The sequence below is a fragment of the Siphateles boraxobius genome, unplaced genomic scaffold (genome assembly GCF_051911475.1).
Source record: "Siphateles boraxobius isolate OS27281-9 unplaced genomic scaffold, OSU_SipBor_1 132, whole genome shotgun sequence".
NCBI classification, from domain to species: Eukaryota; Metazoa; Chordata; class Actinopteri; order Cypriniformes; family Leuciscidae; genus Siphateles; species Siphateles boraxobius.
Window position 1 is genome coordinate 54327 of NW_027508736.1, and position 23174 is coordinate 77500.

The window sequence follows — 23174 nt, forward strand, 5'->3', positions numbered from 1 at the left end:
GCACCGTCAGCTGGTGCCATCATCGGCAGTGCGTACCCAGTGTAAGTTGCCTTGTGTGCTTATGTTATAGTTATAGACATAATATATGATGTCTATGGTTATAGTAGGTAGTCCACAGTAACTCGACGGCAGCTTTCCCGCGAGTGGGCGTGGTTTCAGTGCAGTCAGCAGACAAGCCCCCAGCGTTTGAGGGCAGAGACTACTGCTAATTTTTTCAAGATTTTGATAGCTTTTTTTTTATCATTCACATTTGGCTGGGTGGCTAATAACACATTTTAATGTGGTGTGACAAACTCAGGAGGTTGGCAAAGGTTATGTCCAATGCGGCGGAAGTTTCTAGGGAGGCGCCGGTAGCTCAGAGAGGCAGGAGAGCGGGTGGCTTTGGGTCGTGGAAAGCGGGGGGCTTTGGGTCTAGGAGAGCGGGGGCTTTGGGTCGGGGAGACAGGGGGGGCTTTGGGTCGTGGAAAGCGGGGGGCTTTGGGTCTAGGAGAGCGGGGGCTTTGGGTCGTGGAAAGCGGGGGGCTTTGGGTCTAGGAGAGTGGGGGCTTTGGGTCGGGGAGACAGGGGGGGCTTTGGGTCGGGGAGTGTGGGGAGTGCGGGGGGCTTTGAGTCGGGGAGAGCGGGGGGCTTTGGGTCGGGTAGTGCGGGGGGCTTTGAGTCGGGGAGAGTGGGGGCTTTGGGTCGGGGAGAGATGGCGGCCTTGGGACAGGGGGGGCTTTGAGTCGGGGAGAGTGGGGGGCTGTGGGTCGGGGAGAGATGGCGGACTTGGGACGGGGAGAGGGGGGGGCTTTGGGTCGAGGAAAGCGAGGGCTTTGGGATGGGGAGAGGGGGGGCTTTGAGTTGGGGAGAGTGGGGGGCTTTGGGTCGGGGAGAGCGGGGGCTTTGAGTCGGGGAGAGGGGGGGCTTTGGGTCGAGGAAAGCGAGGGCTTTGGGACGGGGAGAGCGGGGGCCTTTTGGTCGAGCAGAGAGGGGGTTTTTGGTCGAGGGAAAGGGGTTGCTTTGGGACGGAAGAGCAGTAGGCATTTGGTCGGGGAGAGCGGGAACTTTGGGTCAGGGAGAGCAGGGGCTTTGAGTCGAGGAAAGCGGAAGCTTTGGGACGGGGAGAACGGGGGGCTTTGGGACGGGGGGGCTTTGGGTCGGGGAGAGCGGGGGCTTTGAGTCGGGGAGAGCGGGGGCTTTGGGTCGGGGAAAGCGGGGGACTTTGGGACGTGGAGAGCGGGGGCTTTGGGTCGAGGAAAGCGAGGGCTTTGGGACGGGGAGAGCGGGGGCCTTTTAGTCGAGCAGAGAGGGGGTTTCGGGTCGAGGAAAGCGGGGGCGGCCTTGGGACGGGGAGAGGGGAGAGGGGGGGCTTTGGGTCGGGGAGAGCGGGGGCTTTGTGTCGGGGAGAGCGGGGGCTTTGGAACATGGAGAGCGGGGGCTTTGGGTCGAGGAAAGTGAGGGCTTTGGGACGAGGAGAGCGGGGGGCTTTTGGTCGAGCAGAGAGGGGGTTTTGGGTTGAGGAAAGCGGGGGCTTTGGGTCGAGGAAAGCGGGGGCTTTGGGACAGGGAGAGCGGGGGGCTTTGGGTCGGGAGAGCGGGGGGCTTTGAGCGGGGGTCTTTGGGTCGGGGAAAAAGGGGGTTTGGGACGGGGAGTGCGGGGGGCTTTGGGTCGGGAGAGCGGGGGGGCTTTTGGTCGAGGGGAGCGGGGGGCTTTGGGTCGGGGAGAGTGGGGGCTTTGGGCCTCCTCCTTTGGACTGGACTCACAAATTGGAGTGGACATGTGAAGACCAGATATGGGAAAATCCGTCATAAATTCACGCTGGCCTTTAAGTGATTTTAATGGTTTTATCAATAAACTGTCCATAATAGTGCAGAATGACAGGAATGATAAATATTATCAAAAAGGAACATAAGATGTGTAATGTGATGTTTAGGCAACTCAATCTTGACCAAAAGTAAACTTTTCTGTAAAGTTCACCTCCTAGCCTGTAAATTCAGTGACATGCATTTTAATTCACATGAAGAAAAGTACAGTGGAAAATGGCAACTATTCTCAGTCAAAAGGACAGTATGAATCTCTGTATGAAATGAAGAGTACAAGCTCAACAGATACAAAACGACAAGATGCTCAGAGTTAAAAGACACACACACACACACACACACACACACACACACACACACACACACACACACACACACACACACACACACACACACACACACACACACACACACAAACACACACAAACACACTTAAAAACACACAACACAACACCTTGTTTTGTATTGTTGGATCTGAGTTTTAAAAAACAAAAATCTTGTTTTATTTTGATATCGTCTTTGTCTTCCTTGGAAAAGCATTACACACACACTCAGTAAAAGTGTTTTGATTGTCTAATCTAAGCACATACAAAGTGTTTCTATTATTAGAACATCTGAGTGAGACGCTATTTCTCTGTCTATATTTAGACATTAAATAAGTCTCCTAGACTTTTCGAATACTTCTCACATAATGTTTTTTATTTATTTACTGATTTAAGTAAGCGCTAATAAAAGTTCAATAAAACATTCATAGCCATTAAAAAACATTCTCATACATTTAAGAAACAGCAATTACATTAAAATGGCACTGAAAACATTTTACTTCATTCATTATAAAAATACTTAATTTGCTTCTTAAGAATAAAAAGAATATGCAATAAAATTTCTAAAAATGTCTAAATACTAAAATGACTTTTTGGTCATGCATCAACAAATCAGAACTTACAGTAATTAATGATTAAACTAATGAGAACAGCATTATAAATAATCATGGATCATAAACTTCACAAGGAATAGGGAGGTGAAGAGAAGAGAGGAGAAGAGAAGAGAGGAGAAGAAATGAGAAGAGAAGAGAGGAGGAAAGAGGAGAGGAGAAGAAATGAGAAGAGAAGAGAGGAGGAAAGAGGAGAGGAGAGAAGAGGAGGGGTGGGGAGGAGAGGAGGAGGAGAATAGATGAGAAGAGAAGAGAAGAGAAGAGAAGAGAGGAGAAGAGAAGAGAGGAGAAGAGAAGAGAAGAGATGAGAAGAAATGAGAAGAGAAGAAATGAGAAGAGAAGAGAAGAGAAGAGAGGAGAAGAGAGGAGAAGAAATGAGAAGAGAAGAGAGGAGAAGAGAAGAGAGGAGAATAAATGAGAAGAGAGGAGAAGAGAAGAGAAGAGAGGAGAAGAGAAGAGAGGAGAAGAGAGGAGAAGAAATGAGAAGAGAAGAAAGGAAATGAGAAGAGAAGAGAGGGGAAGAGAAGAGAGTAGAAGAGAAGAGAGGAGAAGAGAAGAGAGGAGAAGAAATGAGAAGAGAAGAAATGAGAAGAGAAGAAATGAGAAGAGAAGAGAAGAGAAGAGAGGAGAAGAGAGGAGAAGAGAAGAGAGGAGAAGAAATGAGAAGAGAAGAGAGGAGGAAAGAGGAGAGGAGAGAAGAGGAGGGGTTGGGAGGGGAGGAGAGGAGGAGGAGAGGAGAGGAGAGGAAAGGAGAGAAGAGAAGAGAGGAGAAGGGAGGGGAGAAGAGAGGATAGAAGAGAGGAGAGGAGAGGAGAAGAGAAGAGAAGAGGAGAGAAGAGGAAAGGAGAGAAGAGAAGTGAAGGGAGGAGAGAAGAGAAGAGAGGAGAAGGGAGGAGAGAAGAGAGGATAGAAGAGAGGAGAGGAAAGGAGAGGAGAAGAGGAAAGGAGAGAAGAGAAGAGAAGAGAAGAGAGGAGAAGAGAAGAGAGGAGAAGAGAATAGAAGAGAAGAGAAGAGATGAGAAGAAATGAGAAGAGAAGAAATGAGAAGAGAAGAGAAGAGAAGAGAGGAGAAGAGAGGAGAAGAAATGAGAAGAGAAGAGAGGAGAAGAGAAGAGAGGAGAAGAGAGGAGAAGAGAAGAGAGGAGAATAAATGAGAAGAGAGGAGAAGAGAAGAGAAGAGAGGAGAAGAGAAGAGAGGAGAAGAGAGGAGAAGAAATGAGAAGAGAAGAGAGGAAATGAGAAGAGAGGGGAAGAGAAGAGAGGGGAAGAGAAGAGAGTAGAAGAGAAGAGAGGAGAAGAGAAGAGAGGAGAAGAAATGAGAAGAGAAGAAATGAGAAGAGAAGAGAAGAGAAGAGAGGAGAAGAGAAGAGAGGAGAAGAGAGGAGAAGAAATGAGAAGAGAAGAGAGGAGGAAAGAGGAGAGGAGAGAAGAGGAGGGGTTGGGAGGGGAGGGGAGGAGAGGAGGAGGAGAGGAGAGGAGAGGAAAGGAGAGAAGAGAAGAGAGGAGAAGGGAGGGGAGAAGAGAGGATAGAAGAGAGGAGAGGAGAGGAGAAGAGAAGAGGAGAGAAGAGGAAAGGAGAGAAGAGAAGTGAAGGGAGGAGAGAAGAGAAGAGAGGAGAAGGGAGGAGAGAAGAGAGGATAGAATAGAGGAGAGGAGAGGAGAGGAGAAGAGGAAAGGAGAGAAGAGAAGAGAGGAGAAGGGAGGAGAAGGGAGGGGAGAAGAGAGGATAGAAGAGAGGAGAGGAGAGGAGAAGAGAAGAGGAAAGGAGAGAAGAGAAGAGAGGAGAAGAGAGGAGAAGGGAGGGGAGAAGAGAGGAGAAGGGAGGGGAGAAGAGAGGATAGAAGAGAGGAGAGGAGAGGAGAAGAGAAGAGAAGAGGAAAGGAGAGAAGAGAAGAGAGGAGAAGAGAGGAGAAGGGAGGGGAGAAGAGAGGATAGAAGAGAGGAGAGGAGAGGAGAAGAGAAGAGAAGAGAAGAGAAGAGAAGAGAAGAGAAGAGAAGAGAAGAGAAGAGAAGAGAAGAGAAGAGAAGAGGAAAGGAGAGAAGAGAAGAGAGGAGAGGAGAAGAGGAGAGAAGAGGACGAGGTTTGTTCTTGTGGAGCTTGTGATTGTCCTGGTTCACAGCAGAAGCTACAATACCAAAAACAGAGTAAAGAGTATAAATGAGCCATAACAGAGGACAGGTCATGTGTTTATACAAATCAAGTACTTGTAATCTGACTCCATCATTCACCACACAAGCACATGATTAATACTTAAAACATTAGAATGTCATTAAAAACAGGATAGGAGATACAGTTTTTGTGCATGTTATTAATAAAGATGAATTTCTTCAGGAACATGTTCCTTTGCTCTTTATTGTACATTTGTTCAAGATTATTCTCGTCACATCAAGTAGATAAGAGTTTCATCAAAAGTACAAATACAAATTTATAACATTGTTATTGGTTATTTTAGTCATGTAACATAATTATTACCAGATTTTCATGTCAGTAGTAATGAAGCACTGATGATGCGTCTGTGTTAGTGGATATAAATGCTCTTATATTTGTGTATAATGACACTGAATTTCATTCATGACCTTGTTTCTGTGCATCAGTCCACACTCTTCCTTCACATAATCATTTACACTCAAATCAATATTCCACATCCATGTGTGTATTTATCTGGTGTGTAGCTGTGTAATAAATGCCTCTGATGTGTGTGTGTGGTTTATTTTGTGGCAATGAGCGACAGACTGAACATTATCACTTACATAACAGATACTCACTTCTCGCTTCAGACTGACGTAGCTGTACCTGGCAGAAGAGAAAGAAAGAAAGATCAGGAACTCGTCTGTCGCGTCACACATGCAGACTGACGAACATGACACTGTTTTCAGATAATGTAGGGCTTCAGTCAGCTCCTCACGAAGATCGTTTCCTCTGTGATTGTGTTAAAATAGTTCAGATCAAATGAAACATGGACCAAATAGTCAATGAATCGTTCTAATAATGTTTAGATTAGTCAACTATCAAGATGATGCAGTGCCTTGCGTGTGAATGTGTGTTAAACTCACATATATGCGTCAACAGAACTGTCGGCTCTTCCAGCCCTGATTGGCTGCGTCGGCAGTCGGCAGCCAGCGAATCTGACACACAAAACTCCAGTCAGAACATCTGTATGATCATTAACATTCATGTGTACAGTAGATCACTAGCTGTAGAGAAAGAGGCATACTCATCTGTATAACTCTCTAACTCTACAGTTAACCAGGTTAGGGCTAGGAGTTAGTACAGCCAGCAGATAAAGTCCTTATAGTTGGCGATTTCAATATACATGTAGATAATGAAAAAGATGCATGGGATTGGCATTTAAAGGTGTGTGTTACCTGAGTGTGCAGTGATGAGCTGTAGGCAGGAGTGTGTTACCTGAGTGTGCAGTGATGAGCTGTAGTCTGGAGTGTGTTACCTGAGTGTGCAGTGATGAGCTGTAGGCAGGAGTGTGTTACCTGAGCGTGCAGTGATGAGATGTAGACAGGAGTGTGTTACCTGAGCGTGCAGTGATGAGCTGAAGGCAGGAGTGTGTTACCTGAGCATGCAGTGATGAGATGTAGACAGGAGTGTGTTACCTGAGCGTGCAGTGATGAGCTGTAGGCAGGAGTGTGTTACCTGAGCGTGCAGTGATGAGCTGTAGGCAGGAGTGTGTTACCTGAGCATGCAGTGATGAGATGTAGACAGGAGTGTGTTACCTGAGCGTGCAGTGATGAGCTGTAGTCAGGAGTGTGTTACCTGAGTGTGCAGTGATGAGCTGTAGGCAGGAGTGTGTTACCTGAGCGTGCAGTGATGAGCTGTAGTCTGGAGTGTGTTACCTGAGTGTGCAGTGATGAGCTGTAGGCAGGAGTGTGTTACCTGAGTGTGCAGTGATGAGCTGTAGGCTGAGTGTGTTACCTGAGCGTGCAGTGATGAGCTGTAGGCAGTAGTGTGTTACAGGAGCATGCAGTGATGAGATGTAGACAGGAGTGTGTTACCTGAGCGTGCAGTGATGAGCTGTAGGCAGGAGTGTGTTACCTGAGCATGCAGTGATGAGATGTAGACAGGAGTGTGTTACCTGAGCGTGCAGTGATGAGCTGTAGGCAGGAGTGTGTTACCTGAGCATGCAGTGATGAGATGTAGACAGGAGTGTGTTACCTGAGCGTGCAGTGATGAGCTGTAGGCAGGAGTGTGTTACCTGAGCGTGCAGTGATGAGCTGTAGACAGGAGTGTGTTACCTGAGCATGCAGTGATGAGCTGTAGGCAGGAGTGTGTTACCTGAGCGTGCAGTGATGAGCTGTAGGAAGGAGTGTGTTACCTGAGCATGCAGTGATGAGCTGTAGTCAGGAGTGTGTTACCTGAGCGTGCAGTGATGAGCCGTAGTCAGTAGTGTGTTACCTGAGCGTGCAATGATGAGCTGTAGTCAGGAGTGTGTTGCCTGAGCGTGCGGTGATGAGATGTAGTCAGGAGTGTGTTACCTGAGCGTGCAGTGATAAGATGTAGTCAGGTGTGTGTTACCTGAGTGTGCAGTGATGAGCTGTAGTCAGGTGTGTGTAACCTGAGCGTGCAGTGATGAGCTGTAGGCAGGTGTGTGTAACCTGAGCGTGCAGTGATGAGCTGTAGGCAGGAGTGTGTAACCTGAGCATGCAGTGATGAGCTGTAGTCAGGAGTGTGTTACCTGAGCTTGCAGTGATGAGATGTAGTCAGGTGTGTGTAACCTGAGCGTGCAGTGATGAACTGTAGGCAGGTGTGTGTAACCTGAGCGTGCAGTGATGAACTGTAGGCAGGTGTGTGTAACCTGTGCGTGCAGTGATGAGCTGTAGGCAGGAGTGTGTAACCTGAGCATGCAGTGATGAGCTGTAGTCAGGTGTGTGATACCTGAGCTTGCAGTGATGAGATGTAGTCAGAAGTGTGTAACCTGAGCGTGCAGTGATGAGCTGTAGTCAGGAGTGTGTTACCTGAGTGTGCAGTGATGAGCAGTAGTCAGGTGTGTGTTACCTGAGCTTGCAGTGATGAGATGTAGTCAGGTGTGTGTAACCTGAGCGTGCAGTGATGAGCTTTAGACAGGTGTGTGTTACCTGAGCGTGCAGTAATGAGCTGTAGTCAGGTGTGTGTTACCTGAGCATGCAGTGATGAGCTGTAGTCAGGTGTGTGTTACCTGAGCTTGCAGTGATGAGATGTAGTCAGGTGTGTGTTACCTGAGCTTGCAGTGATGAGATGTAGTCAGGTGTGTGTAACCTGAGCGTGCAGTGATGAGCTGTAGTCAGGAGTGTGTTACTGTAGGCAGGAGTGTGTTACCTGAGCATGCAGTGATGAGCTGTAGGCAGGAGTGTGTTACCTGAGCATGCAGTGATGAGCTGTAGGCAGGTGTGTGTTAACTGAGCATGCATTGATGAGATGTAGTCAGTAGTATGTTACCTGAGCGTGCAGTGATGAGCTCTAGTCAGGAGTGTGTTACCTGAGCGTGCGGTGATGAGATGTAGCCAGGAGTTTGTTACCTGACCGTGCAGTGATAAGATGTAGTCAGGTGTGTGTTACCTGAGCGTGCAGTGATGAGCTGTAGTCAGGTGTGTGTAACCTGAGCGTGCAGTGATGAGCTGTAGGCAGGAGTGTGTAACCTGAACGTGCAGTGATGAACTGTAGACAGGAGTGTTACCTGAGCGTGCAGTGATGAGATATAGTCAGTAGTGTGTTACCTGAGCGTGCAGTGATGAGCTGTAGTCAGGAGTGTGTTACCTGAGCGTTCGGTGATAAGATGTAGTCAGGAGTGTGTTACCTGAGCGTGCAGTGATAAGATGTAGTCAGGTGTGTGTTACCTGAGCGTGCAGTGATGAGATGTAGTCAGGTGTGTGTAACCTGAGCATGCAGTGATGAGCTGTAGTCAGGAGTGTGTTACCTGAGCATGCAGTGATGAGCTGTAGGCAGGAGTGTGTTACCTGAGCGTGCAGTGATGAGATGTAGTCAGGTGTATGTTACCTGAGCGTGCAGTGATGAGCTGTAGTCAGGTGTGCGTTACCTGAGCTTGCAGTGATGTAATGTAGTCAGGTGTGTGTAACCTGAGCGTTTAGTGATGAGCTGTAGTCAGGAGTGTGTTACTGTAGGCAGGAGTGTGTTACCTGAGCATGCAGTGATGAGCTGTTGGCAGGAGTGTGTTACCTTAGCATGCAGTGATGAGATGTAGTCAGGAGTGTGTTACCTGAGCATGCAGTGATGAGATGTAGTCAGGAGTGTGTTACCTGAGCGTGCAGTGATGAGCTGTAGGCAGGAGTGTGTTACCTGAGCATGCAGTGATGAGATGTAGTCAGGAGTGTGTTACCTGAGCATGCAGTGATGAGATGTAGTCAGGAGTGTGTTACCTGAGCGCGGTCATGAGATGTAGTCAGGTGTGTGTAACCTGAGCGTGCAGTGATGAGCTGTAGTCAGGAGTGTGTTACCTGAGCATGCAGTGATGACATGTAGTCAGTAGTGTGTTACCTGAGCGTGCAGTGATGAGCTGTAGTCAGGAGTGTGTTACCTGAGCGTGCGGTGATGAGATGTAGTCAGGAATGTGTTACCTGAACGTGCAGTGATAAGATGTAGTCAGGTGTGTGTTACCTGAGCGTGCAGTGATATGCTGTAGTCAGGAGTGTGTTACCTAAGCATGCAGTGATGAGCTGTAGGCAGAAGTGTGTTACCTGAGCATGCAGTGATGAACTGTAGGCAGGTGTGTGTTACCTGAGCATGCAGTGATGAGCTGTAGTCAGGAGTGTGTTACCTGAGCATGCAGTGATGAGCTGTAATCAGGTGTGTGTTACCTGAGCATGCAGTGATGAGCTGTAGTCAGGAGTGTGTTACCTGAGCATGCAGTGATGAGCTGTAGTCAGGAGTGTTTTACCTGGACATGCAGTGATGAGCTGTAGACAGGTGTGTGTTACCTGAGCGTGCAGTGAGAGCTGTAGTCAGTAGTGTGTTACCTAAGAATACAGTGATGAGCTGTAGGCAGGAGTGTGTTACCTGAGCATGCAGTGATGAGCTGTAGGCAGGAGTGTGTTACCTGAGCATGCAGTGATGAGCTGTAGGCAGGAGTGTGTTACCTAAGCATGCAGTGATGAGCTGTAGGCAGAAGTGTGTTACCCGAGCATGCAGTGAGAGCTGTAGGCAGGAGTGTGTTACCTGAGCATGCAGTGATGAGCTGTAGGCAGGAGTGTGTTACCTGAGCATGCAGTGATGAGCTGTAGGCAGGAGTGTGTTACCTGAGCATGCAGTGATGAGCTGTAGGCAGGAGTGTGTTACCTGAGCATGTAGTAATGAGCTGTAATCAGGTGTGTGTTACTTGAGCATGCAGTGATGAGCTGTAGTCAGGTGTGTGTTACCTGAGCATGCAGTGATGAGCTGTAGTCAGGAGGGTGTTACCTGAGCATGCAGTGATGAGTTGTAGTCAGGAGTGTTACCTGAGCATGCAGTGATGAGCTGTAGACCGGTGTGTGTTACCTGAGCATGCAGAGATGAGCTGTAATCAGGTGTGTGTTACCTGAGCATGCAGTGACGAGCTGTAGTCAGGAGTGTGTTACCTGAGCATGCAGTGATGAGCTGTAGTCAGGAGTGTGTTACCTGAGCATGCAGTGATGAGCTGTAGTCAGGAGTGTGTTACCTAAGCATACAGTGATGAGCTGTAGACAGGTGTGTGTAACCTGAGCATACAGTGATGAACTGTAGTCAGGAGTGTGTTACCTGAGCACACAGTGATGAGATGTAGTCAGGAGTGTGTTACCTGAGAGTGCAGTGATGAGATGTAGTCAGGAATGTGTTACCTGAGCGTGCAGTGATAAGATTTAGTCAGGTGTGTGTTACCTGAGCGTGCAGTGATGAGATGTAGTCAGGTGTGTGTTAACTGAGCGTGCAGTGATGAGCTGTAGTCAGGAGTGTGTTCCTTGAGCGTGCAGTGATGAGATGTAGTCAGGAGTGTGTTACCTGAGCGTGCAGTGATGAGATGTAGTCAGGAGTGTGTTACCTGAGCATGCAGTGATGAGATGTAGTCAGGAGTGTGTTACCTGAGCGCGCAGTGATGAGATGTAGTCAGGTGTGTGTAACCTGAGCGCGCAGTGATGAGATGTAGTCAGGTGTGTGTAACCTGAGCATGCAGTGATGAGATGTAGTCAGTAGTGTGTTACCTGAGCGTGCGGTGATGAGCTGTAGTCAGGAGTGTGTTACCTGAGCGTGCGATGATGAGATGTAGTCAGGAGTGTGTTACCTGAACGTGCAGTGATAAGATGTAGTCAGGTGTGTGTTACCTGAGAATGCAGTGATGAGCTGTATTCATGAGTGTGTTACCTGAGCGTGCAGTGATGCGCTGTAGTCAGGAGTGTGTTACCTGAGCGTGCAGTGATGAGCTGTAGTCAGGTGTGTGTAACCTGAGCGTGCAGTGATGAGCTGTAGTCAGGACTGTGTTACCTGAGCGTGCAGTGATGAGCTGTAGTCAGGAGTGTGTTACCTGAGCATGCAGTGATGAGATGTAGTCAGGTGTGTGTAACCTGAGCGTGCAGTGATGAGCTGTAGTCAGGAGTGTGTTACCTGAGCGTGCAGTGATGAGCTGTAGTCAGGAGTGTGTTATCTGAGCGTGCAGTGATGAGATGTAGTCAGGAGTGTGTTACCTGAGCGTGCAGTGATGAGATGTAGTCAGGAGTGTGTTACCTGAGCATGCAGTGATGAGATGTAGTCAGGAGTGTGTTACCTGAGCGTGCAGTGATGAGCTGTAGGCAGGAGTGTGTTACCTGAGCATGCAGTGATGAGATGTAGTCAGGAGTGTGTTACCTGAGCATGCAGTGATGAGATGTAGTCAGGAGTGTGTTACCTGAGCGCGCGGTCATGAGATGTAGTCAGGTGTGTGTAACCTGAGCGTGCAGTGATGAGCTGTAGTCAGGAGTGTGTTACCTGAGCATGCAGTGATGACATGTAGTCAGTAGTGTGTTACCTGAGCGTGCAGTGATGAGCTGTAGTCAGGAGTGTGTTACCTGAGCGTGCGGTGATGAGATGTAGTCAGGAATGTGTTACCTGAACGTGCAGTGATAAGATGTAGTCAGGTGTGTGTTACCTGAGCGTGCAGTGATGAGCTGTAGTCAGGAGTGTGTTACCTGAGCGTGCAGTCATGAGCTGTAGTCGGAAGTGTGTTAACTGAGCGTGCTGTGATGAGCTGTAATCAGGTGTGTGTTACCTGAGCATGCAGTGATGAGCTGTAGTCAGGAGTGTTTTACCTGGACATGCAGTGATGAGCTGTAGGCAGTGATGAGCTGTAGTCAGGAGTGTTTTACCTGGACATGCAGTGATGAGCTGTAGGCAGGAGTGTGTTACCTGAGCATGCAGTGATGAGATGTAGGCAGGAGTGTGTTACCTGAGCATGCAGTGATGAGATGTAGTCAGGAGTTTGTTACCTAAGCAAGCAGTGATGAGCTGTAGGCAGGAGTGTGTTACCTAAGCATGCAGTGATGAGCTGTAGGCAGGAGTGTGTTACCTAAGCAAGCAGTGATGAGCTGTAGGCAGGAGTGTGTTACCTGAGCGTGCAGTGATGAGATGTAGGCAGGAGTGTGTTACCTGAGCATGCAGTGATGAGCTGTAATCAGGTTTGTGTTACCTGAGCATGCAGTGATGAGCTGTAGTCAGGTGTGTGTTACCTAAGCATGCAGTGATGAGCTGTAGTCAGGACTGTGTTACTTGAGCATGCAGGGATGAGCTGTAGTCAGGAGTGTTTTACCTGAGCATGCAGTGATGAGCTGTAGACAGGTGTGTGTTACCTGAGCATGCAGTGATGAGCTGTAATCAGGTGTGTGTTACCTGAGAATGCAGTGATGAGCTGTAGTCAGGTGTGTGTTACCTGAGCATGCAGTGATGAGCTGTAGTCAGGAGTGTGTTACCTAAGCATGCATTGATGAGCTGTATGCAGGAGTGTGTTACCTGAATATGCAGTGATGAGCTGTAGGCAGGAGTGTGTTACCTGAGCATGCAGTGATGAGCTGTAGTCAGGTGTGTGTTACCTGAGCGTGCAGTAATGAGATGTAGTCAGATGTGTGTTACCTGAGCATGCAGTGATGAGCTGTAGACAGGAGTGTGTTACCTGAGTGTGCAGTGATGAGCTGTAGGCAGGTGTGTGTTACCTGAGCGTGCAGTGATGAGATGTAGTCGGGAGTGTGTTACTGTAGTCAGGTGTGTTACCTGAGTGTGCAGTGATGAGCTGTAGGCAGGTGTGTGTTACCTGAGCGTGCAGTGATGAGATGTAGTCGGGAGTGTGTTACTGTAGTCAGGTGTGTTACCTGAGCGTGCAGTGATGAGCTTTAGTCAGGTGTGTGTTACCTGAGCATGCAGTGATGAGCTGTAGACAGGAGTGTGTTACCTGAGTGTGCAGTGATGAGCTGTAGGCAGGTGTGTGTTACCTGAGCGTGCAGTGATGAGATGTAGTCAGGAGTGTGTTACCTGAGCATGCAGTGATGAGCTGTAGTCAGGTGTGTATTACCTGAGCGTGCTGTGATAAGCTGTAGTCAGGAGTGTGTTACCTGAGCATGCAGTGATGAGCTGTAGTCAGGAGTGTTTTACCTGGACATGCAGTGATGAGCTGTAGTCAGGAGTGTGTTACCTGAGCATGCAGTGATGAGCTGTAGTCAGGAGTGTGTTACCTGAGCGTGCAGTTATGAGCTGTAATCAGGTGTGTGTTACCTGAGCATGCAGTGATATGCTGTAGTCAGGAGTGTGTTACCTAAGCATGCAGTGATGAGCTGTAGGCAGAAGTGTGTTACCTGAGCATGCAGTGATGAACTGTAGGCAGGTGTGTGTTACCTGAGCATGCAGTGATGAGCTGTAGTCAGGAGTGTGTTACCTGAGCATGCAGTGATGAGCTGTAATCAGGTGTGTGTTACCTGAGCATGCAGTGATGAGCTGTAGTCAGGAGTGTGTTACCTGAGCATGCAGTGATGAGCTGTAGTCAGGAGTGTTTTACCTGGACATGCAGTGATGAGCTGTAGTCAGGAGTGTGTTACCTGAGCGTGCAGTGAGAGCTGTAGTCAGTAGTGTGTTACCTAAGAATACAGTGATGAGCTGTAGGCAGGAGTGTGTTACCTGAGCATGCAGTGATGAGCTGTAGGCAGGAGTGTGTTACCTGAGCATGCAGTGATGAGCTGTAGGCAGGAGTGTGTTACCTAAGCATGCAGTGATGAGCTGTAGGCAGAAGTGTGTTACCCGAGCATGCAGTGATGAGATGTAGGCAGGAGTGTGTTACCTGAGTGTGCAGTGATGAGCTGTAGGCAGGAGTGTGTTACCTAAGCATGCAGTGATGAGCTGTAGGCAGGAGTGTGTTACCTAAGCATGCAGTGATGAGCTGTAGGCAGGAGTGTGTTACCTAAGCAAGCAGTGATGAGCTGTAGGCAGGAGTGTGTTACCTGAGCGTGCAGTGATGAGATGTAGGCAGGAGTGTGTTACCTGAGCATGCAGTGATGAGCTGTAATCAGGAGTGTGTTACCTGAGCATGCAGTGATGAGCTGTAGTCAGGTGTGTGTTACCTAAGCATGCAGTGATGAGCTGTAGTCAGGACTGTGTTACTTGAGCATGCAGTGATGAGCTGTAGTCAGGAGTGTTTTACCTGAGCATGCAGTGATGAGCTGTAGACAGGTGTGTGTTACCTGAGCATGCAGTGATGAGCTGTAATCAGGTGTGTGTTACCTGAGAATGCAGTGATGAGCTGTAGTCAGGTGTGTGTTACCTGAGCATGCAGTGATGAGCTGTAGTCAGGAGTGTGTTACCTAAGCATGCATTGATGAGCTGTATGCAGGAGTGTGTTACCTGAGCATGCAGTGATGAGCTGTAGGCAGGAGTGTGTTACCTGAGCATGCAGTGATGAGCTGTAGTCAGGTGTGTGTTACCTGAGCGTGCAGTAATGAGATGTAGTCAGATGTGTGTTACCTGAGCATGCAGTGATGAGCTGTAGACAGGAATGTGTTACCTGAGTGTGCAGTGATGAGCTGTAGGCAGGTGTGTGTTACCTGAGCGTGCAGTGATGAGATGTAGTCGGGAGTGTGTTACTGTAGTCAGGTGTGTTACCTGAGTGTGCAGTGATGAGCTGTAGGCAGGTGTGTGTTACCTGAGCGTGCAGTGATGAGATGTAGTCGGGAGTGTGTTACTGTAGTCAGGTGTGTTACCTGAGTGTGCAGTGATGAGCTGTAGGCAGGTGTGTGTTACCTGAGCGTGCAGTGATGAGATGTAGTCGGGAGTGTGTTACTGTAGTCAGGTGTGTGTTACCTGAGCATGCAGTGATGAGCTGTAGACAGGAGTGTGTTACCTGAGTGTGCAGTGATGAGCTGTAGGCAGGTGTGTGTTACCTGAGCGTGCAGTGATGAGATGTAGTCAGGAGTGTGTTACCTGAGCATGCAGTGATGAGCTGTAGTCATGTGTGTATTACCTGAGCGTGCTGTGATAAGCTGTAGTCAGGAGTGTGTTACCTGAGCATGCAGTGATGAGCTGTAGTCAGGAGTGTTTTACCTGGACATGCAGTGATGAGCTGTAGTCAGGAGTGTGTTACCTGAGCGTGCAGTGATGAGCTGTAATCAGGTGTGTGTTACCTGAGCATGCAGTGATATGCTGTAGTCAGGAGTGTGTTACCTAAGCATGCAGTGATGAGCTGTAGGCAGAAGTGTGTTACCTGAGCATGCAGTGATGAACTGTAGGCAGGTGTGTGTTACCTGAGCATGCAGTGATGAGCTGTAGTCAGGAGTGTGTTACCTGAGCATGCAGTGATGAGCTGTAATCAGGTGTGTGTTACCTGAGCATGCAGTGATGAGCTGTAGTCAGGAGTGTGTTACCTGAGCATGCAGTGATGAGCTGTAGTCAGGAGTGTTTTACCTGGACATGCAGTGATGAGCTGTAGTCAGTAGTGTGTTACCTAAGAATACAGTGATGAGCTGTAGGCAGGAGTGTGTTACCTGAGCATGCAGTGATGAGCTGTAGGCAGGAGTGTGTTACCTGAGCATGCAGTGATGAGCTGTAGGCAGGAGTGTGTTACCTAAGCATGCAGTGATGAGCTGTAGGCAGAAGTGTGTTACCCGAGCATGCAGTGATGAGATGTAGGCAGGAGTGTGTTACCTGAGTGTGCAGTGATGAGCTGTAGGCAGGAGTGTGTTACCTAAGCATGCAGTGATGAGCTGTAGGCAGGAGTGTGTTACCTGAGCATGCAGTGATGAGCTGTAGGCAGGAGTGTGTTACCTGAGCATGCAGTGATGAGCTGTAGTCAGGAGTGTGTTACCTAAGCATGCAGTGATGAGATGTAGTCAGGTGTGTGTAACCTGAGCGTGCAGTGAGAGCTGTAGGCAGGAGTGTGTTACCTGAGCATGCAGTGATGAGCTGTAGGCAGGAGTGTGTTACTGTAGGCAGGAGTGTGTTACCTGAGCGTGCAGTGATGAGCTGTAGGCATACGCAGCAGGTGGCAGTTCAGCGGGGTACAGCGGGTATGATGCCCACACATCAGGAATGCTGGGATACAGTGCAGGCACCGTGAAGTCATCTAAACAACAACAGGACTAGCATGAGTTTTCAGGAGAAGAGTCTAAGTGTATGCGTTCAATTGATACACTGCAGAAGATGTTCATGGACTACGATGGAAACACATTTACCGAATTAATCGCACATCTCAAATGTTGGTTTGGTGGTTCTGAAACGCCTGAGCCAAAGTCTGTCATCCGAATGATTTGTTTTAATTCCCTCTCAGAAGCATCTCAAACGATTGTGTTCCCAAACACCAGCAAACGCATGCAAGAGAACATGATAGCATTTATCGTGTTTCGTCCACACAGTCATTTTTGATGTAGGAAAAATGAGCCACAGTTTCTTCCTTGATTGCAGCAACTTCCATTTTTATAACAGATATTTTGCACCAATTTCCCTGGAAGTGACGATTTTGTTCTCTTGAACACATGGAATGGAAACGCTGTTTTATCTTTAAATGTTTTATACGACATTCCAATGTTGCACACAATTTATATTTGCAACTTTGTACAGACTTTGTTTGCAACTTTCTCACTGGATTATTAAAATTAACGGCAAAATGAATGTTTGGAAATGTAAACTAATATTTCTAATGTGCCTAAGACTATTACAGTACTGTATATGAGTCGTCGCTGGATGCCATATTGTCCGAATATTTCTCCTTCAAGCGCGACAATCATCCCTTCGCTGACTCCCGAAGAAGATAAGAGAAAAGAAGCCTTCCTGCTCGCTGTGAGATCAAGCCTCATCAGCGGATTAACAGGGCTTCCGGTGCAGGTGACCTGGCGCTTCTCCTCTCCAGCTATCTGGAGACCTAATAAGAGCAAATTACACTCTTAAAAGAGCAAATTCAGCTGCGTTTGTTGTGCCAAGTGTGGCTCATACAGGGCTCCCCTGCCTCCCTCAGACAAGCACACCAAGTGTATCTTTTGCCTGCTTTCACAGAGACCAGCTGCTCTCACTGTGAGAGCATGAGTCTTGCCTCGCTGCTCTTGCGAGTCCCTATCTTTAAAGAGACCGATTCCACTTAGAGTTCCACTTAGAGTGCTAGGCTCCAGAGGAGCCACAGGCCCCCCGCCAGCAACCAGCCCCGTTCTTCCCAGAGGTTCATGAAGAACTCACTAAGTCGTGGAGCGCCCCCTACTCAGTGTGCTTTCACTACTGCTCTTCATCTGGCCTCACCTCTGTTGACAGTGTGGAGCAGAAGGGGCACATAAAGCTTCCCCCATTAGAGGAGTCCGTCCCTCGGATGGAAGACCAAAGCCGCTCCCCCTTCTAAGCTGTGCAGAGCCACATCGGCCCTGGGAGCCAGAGCGTACACTGCAAACATCAGCTGGAAGTAGGGGTGTGCCATATCATACCGTCCACGATAATACCGGTATACATTTTTACATGATAAAAAAAGTGTCATACCGCGATATCAATGATATAGCGACGCGATGACGTATGGCGCATTTACGTTCCCTAGCACGCACAACAACAGCACCTGTCTGAGCGCGAGAGCAGCCTGTCAGCCTCCGATGACGATTTAGCAATTTCACAAACAGCTTGAGTGTCTAGCGGGGCTGCCGACGCGCGTCTTCTCTCGCGCGCGTTTAGGAGTCGGGACATGACTGAATGGTCTCTTGCACAATCTAGCCATCAGTGCATCGTAACTAAAGTTTATAATTTTCAAGTCTTCTTAATTCTTATCAGTTTAAACATTCAAGCGGTTTTAAACTATCCAGTAAGCTACTCGCGCACTCTCTGAGAGTACATAGAGTACAGCTCGCGAGAAACTAAAGTTATTTTTCGTGGATCATATCGCTTTAATGGGGGGAAAAACACAAAATTGTGTAAAACTTCCGGTCTTGGTAAGTATACTCATAAACACAGTCGGTTATGTATAAAACGCATGTGACAGTGTGACAGACAGTATAATGTAAACAGCAATGGATCCGTGCACTAGCTGTAAAAGTGACAGCCGCCATAGGCTATGCGTCTGTCATTAATGTTGTCGTCAAAACAACAAAAGATAGCTTTAATTGTAATGAATGAGAATTATTACCCTATGTATTTAATTTAATCAGGAAACAGAACTAAAAGACTGTGTTATTTTACATTTGATTACTTTATTATGTTTCTGTAGTATTTCTGAATACTGGTGTTAGACCTACACACATTTAACATTTAATTCAAAGATTGAAATCAAGCTTCCTTGTGTTGTGTAAACTCTTACAAAATTACCACATTGTAAAAACGCAATGAGTGAGCAAACATTTAGGCGAGATAAACATAAGAAAATTTTCAACAACAACAAAAAAAAGTGTCTATATCGTCATAAATATCATTATCGCAAATATTCTTGAAATATCGTGATAGAATTTTGAGGCTATATCGCCCACCCCTAGCTGGAAGGAACAACCTACTTGTGAAGTTCCATCCTGGGATCTATCCAAAGTCCTCAGCTGTTGCTGTGCTTCGGAGGAGCTGCCAGTCACGAAGCAGAGACGATCTAATTGGATAGTGGACGCAATAGTGCTGGCCTCCAGTGTCTTAATGGCCGCCTCCTGGGTGTGGTCAAGTGAGGTGTCCATTGGTGACATCTTTGCAGTGGCTCACCATACACTTTTTCCAGATTTTATAACCTAGACATTCCTGCTCTTCAAGCACGGATTTTGTCTGTTTAAAACTAGCCCATGGAACACTCCACCATTTTTTGAAATAGGGCTTATTCACCCTCTCCCCTACATTAAGATAGGTGGGCAAAAGCTTTTTTGTCTCAGTGCATGCATTGTCTTAGTTTGGCAGTGCCAACGCTAGCTTAGCTTATTCATAATGAATGGAAGCCTCTGTTGTCAGGTAGAATGTCGTGAGTAAAAGTGATCAAAAAACAAAACAAAAACCTAATTACTTCCTGTGGCCTGCGTATTCACAACGAGTAGAAATAGCAATTCAGATTAAGACTAGGCGATTTCCTAGGCAGAGATTGACATGGGACTATATTAGGGTGAATCACAGGCGAAGCACTGCTACTTGGGTGCAGTTATATCACGCAACAGCTGAAATCCCCTATGGAAATCCCCCAACCTCCGTCAACATACCGGCTTGAATATTAGCTGGCTATTTTTCCTACAGTAGACATAGTGAATGGCCATGAACATGGCGGATTTTGTGAGAGACAAAGAGGGTGACTTTTCAGACAGTCAAGATCCAGAACCAAACCTCTACGAACCAGAGTTTTCAGAAGAGGAGCTGTGTGCTTTGTATATAGAACGACAGGAGGAGGTTGCGATCACTCAACAGACTGAGGACGTGAGGATGAGAGCCAACACGAACTGGTGGTGTGAGTGTATGTCCTTTGCTTGTTCTCACATCCTTTTGCTATGCAGGCAATTAACATGTTTGCTGTAACTGTAGCTGTAACTTCTCAAACTCAACACAATCCAAAAGCGAAGATACTCGGTGCAGGTCACGTCAGTATGCTGACGGATTTCAGGTGTTGCGTGATATCTCTGCGCCCAAGTAGCAGTGCTTCGCCTGTGCTTCACCCAATATAGTCCCAAGTAAAGTTATAGTTCCTATCTGCCTAGGAAATCACCTAGTCTTAATCTGAACTGCTATTTGTACTCGATGTTAATACGCAGGCCACATGAAGTAATTAGGTTTTTTTTGTTTATCTTTTTATCACTTTTACTCACGACAAGCTACCTGACAACATAGGATTCCATTCATTATGCTAAGCTAAGCTAGCGTCGGCGCTGCCAAACTAAGACAATGCATGCACTGAGACAAAAATGCTTTTGCCCACCTATCTTAATGTAGGGGAGACCTATTTCAAAAAACGGTGGAGTGTTCCTTTAAGGGTCCAGTCAAATTAGGGAATCAATAATTTTGACCCATACAATGTATTGTTGGCTATGGCCACAAATATACCCATGCGATTTGTGACTGGTTTTGTGGTCCAGGTTGGCATATATATGTTCCTTGTAGTCCTTGATATAAGCCTAATAATGGTCCTGGTCCCGCGTGCCCTCAGGCTGGGCTCGCAGGATAGTAGCATGGCGCTATTGGATTGCGTTCCCCATGGCATCAGAAACTGAGACAATGCGAGTGAACCGTATCGAAAAGGGAACGTTTCAGTTACTAATGTAACATCGGTTCCCTTAGATAACGAGAATGAGCATTGCTGGCAGTACTAATACGCTCACACTAGCCGATGCTCGCCGCGCCTCAGTTCGGACACTCCTATTCTGACGATATGGCATCAGCGCAGACTTATAGGCCGTCGGCTCCACCTGTTCTAGCGGCTGAAATGCCACGTGTCTGTGGAGGTGCACAGACGGGATCCAATCAGGCTTCAGTAATTCTGAGAAACAGAGTTTCTCCATAGCATCAGAAACTGATGCAATGCTCGTTTACGTCATCTCAGGGAACCAATGTTACGTTAGTAATCGAAGCATTTATGTTACGTCCTCATTTAGACAGAAAAACGTATGTGTGTGTGTTTCACTCACAGGGGTCTCGGCTGACACAGCGCGGTCCGGGACTGTGTCGGGATGGAGGAGGGTTTGGGATTCCCACTAGTTTGTTCTTGGCCATCTTGGTATTGGCTTTGGCAAACTCCAGCCGTAAAGTCTGGGGAATATCCGGGTCAAAGCGAACTCCCTGAAAAACAGGAATCAAACATTATTACAGCAAACAAGTCTTCCTCTTGCTGAAATCAATCTCATCCTCGCACCACACAACTAAAATGATGTGTGCTTTATTCATCTCATGTATACAGATCTCTACAGGGTTTCTCAGACGGTGGGTCTCAGTCCAAGTGAGTTTGTGGAGAACTCATGTCAGGTTTCAGGATTTTCTTTATACGCTTTCACAATGAACAGTTTCAGAGCAGCTTTACATACTGGATTACTGTCATATTATGCATCAATTACTATGATAGAAAATTAATTATTTTGTAGGATTAGTCCATAATTATTTTAATATTCCCACCTTTGAGCAGGCCAGAGGAAACAGTGGTAAAGAACAAAAAAAATATTTTGGTGTTACAGGAGGGAAAAACCGACAATGTTCGCCTTCAGTATATAGTCTAAATAAAACATTAGCCTGCTGTTTCTATATAGTTTGACTGTTGAAATGCGTCAGATTCGCAGATGAGGCAGACGCAGGTTAAATCTGGTGTGTTATGATGGTTAATGGGCACATGTTCAGATTGTAGTCTGCTTATTAAAAACCGTCGCTAATCACTAAAAAGTATACATCAGTTGACCTCTAATGCAACTTTACTCCAGAAACACTGAACTAATGAGATTAAGTGTATTAAACTACTGTTTGCTTCAGTTTTCAGTCCAGCTATCTGTGTGACATGATGTGAATCGTTTATCAGTAAGAATCGAGACTTCACATCAAATTTAGACCAAACTCACGTCAAGGTCTGTAATCAAACACGAATCATATTTATTACAATTCAGTTAAAGAAAGTAAGTAACCCATATAAAGACATGGGAAACAACATAATACAAAACAAAGCCATTTTAATGCTGCCTTTCATTATGTGTGTGTGTCCATCTAATTTCAAGATTTATTAACAGCAGAGCTCAAATCCTCTCAAGGTCAGTCTCTCCAGTTTCAAACTAAGATTAAAACCAAATCCTGGATCAATGAAAACAACAGAGACAGACGAACTCTTTAATCTATGGATTGACTCATTTTCACTGTGTCCTGTCAGATGATTGCTTGAGTTCCCACAACTGCCGCTTCGTGAGCTCAGATCTGCTGTTTCCTTCAGAAACGTGATGAACGTGATCGAGTGTGAACGCGTCTTCTGTCGAAGCCACACCAGGAGCCTTTGGTCTTTTTTTAGCGATGTCATGTTGAGATGATAGAGTTAAACTTACGTTCAGGGCGATCTTAGCGGCCTCCGCCTGTGAGCGACTGTCGAAGCTTACAAACCCCACCGGCTGCAGAAAACACAGAAGGAAAGAAAAAGCTCCTCAAACTGCAGAGTTTATAATGACATAAAGATGACCGAGAGACTGAACATGAAATTACTTCCAAAGCACATGTTACGTATTGTAATGCGACATATTTCCCAGTGAAACGATGTTCAAGAAAACTGCCAGGACTTGATTTTGTCATGGTGAACGCATGTGATTACAGCACATGTGTGTGTTTCTGATCTGAATAGGATTTTGCAGTCGATTTTAGAGACTTTGAAGGAATTAAAGTGGATGTGGAAGGAGATCCGGACCAGCAATAAATGAACACTAATAACTGATAGAGAAGCACTGCAGAAGCACAAGGATCGAGCCTGACACACACACACACACACGGAAATGACTTGTAAATTCACCACAAAAACACAGTTTCTATATAATTTTGGTCCTTCCACTGACTTCCCAGTTTTCTGATCCTACACTTAACTCACACAAACCTTCTGCATTTCTACATTCTCATAAGGCATTATTATATTATATATCTAAGTTTTTGTTTTATATGTTAATTAAGCCACAGCTTTTACTGTGGAGACGTTTGTTCACACACACTTTATCAGCGAGTTCCTCTCATTGACATTTTAAGATTATATTGTTTCCGACGCTCATTAAAACAGGAAGTGTGTCTTCCTTTTGAAAGAGATAAGAGGCATTTCTAAAAATACACACTTCAATCATCTAACGCTTCACAAAGAAAGAAAGAAAGAAAGAAAGAAAGAAAGAAAGAAAGAAAGAAAGAAAGAAAGAAAGAAAGTTTAGCTTTACACCACAGGACTTTAACTCATAATAATTGTGACTCAACATGAAATATTTATATGTTTAATAGTTAATTGGTCACAATACAGGAACATTTAAAGTTAGTGAGTGATCATTTATAAAATGATCATCTTCCTTTCACGTACACATTCATATACATATTTAGCTCAAATTCTCATGTTAAAGAATATAAAGATCCTGGA

The 23174-nt window shown here is 46.6% G+C and overlaps 1 protein-coding gene across 6 annotated transcripts in view; it reads right to left on the bottom strand.

Annotated features, from left to right (window-relative positions):
• Positions 1-4771: 4771 nt before the first annotated feature.
• rbpms (RNA binding protein, mRNA processing factor) overlaps positions 4772-23174 on the bottom strand; it is a 19476-nt gene continuing 1073 nt past the window's right edge. For 2 of the 6 annotated variants that reach the window (XM_077229755.1, XM_077229753.1), the window contains exons 4-9: positions 22120-22182; positions 20734-20884; positions 16138-16256; positions 5788-5859; positions 5500-5527; positions 4772-4859 (exon numbers count right to left, since the gene is read on the bottom strand). In XM_077229755.1, the coding sequence (XP_077085870.1) occupies positions 5797-5859; positions 16138-16256; positions 20734-20884; positions 22120-22182 (396 nt within the window). In that variant the 3' untranslated portion in view covers positions 4772-4859; positions 5500-5527; positions 5788-5796. Of the gene's footprint in view, positions 4860-5484; positions 5528-5565; positions 5654-5787; positions 5888-16137; positions 16257-20733; positions 20885-22119; positions 22183-23174 lie in introns of those variants that run through there. The other 4 variants (XR_013203782.1, XR_013203783.1, XM_077229754.1 and 1 more) reach the window with 4 other exon arrangements.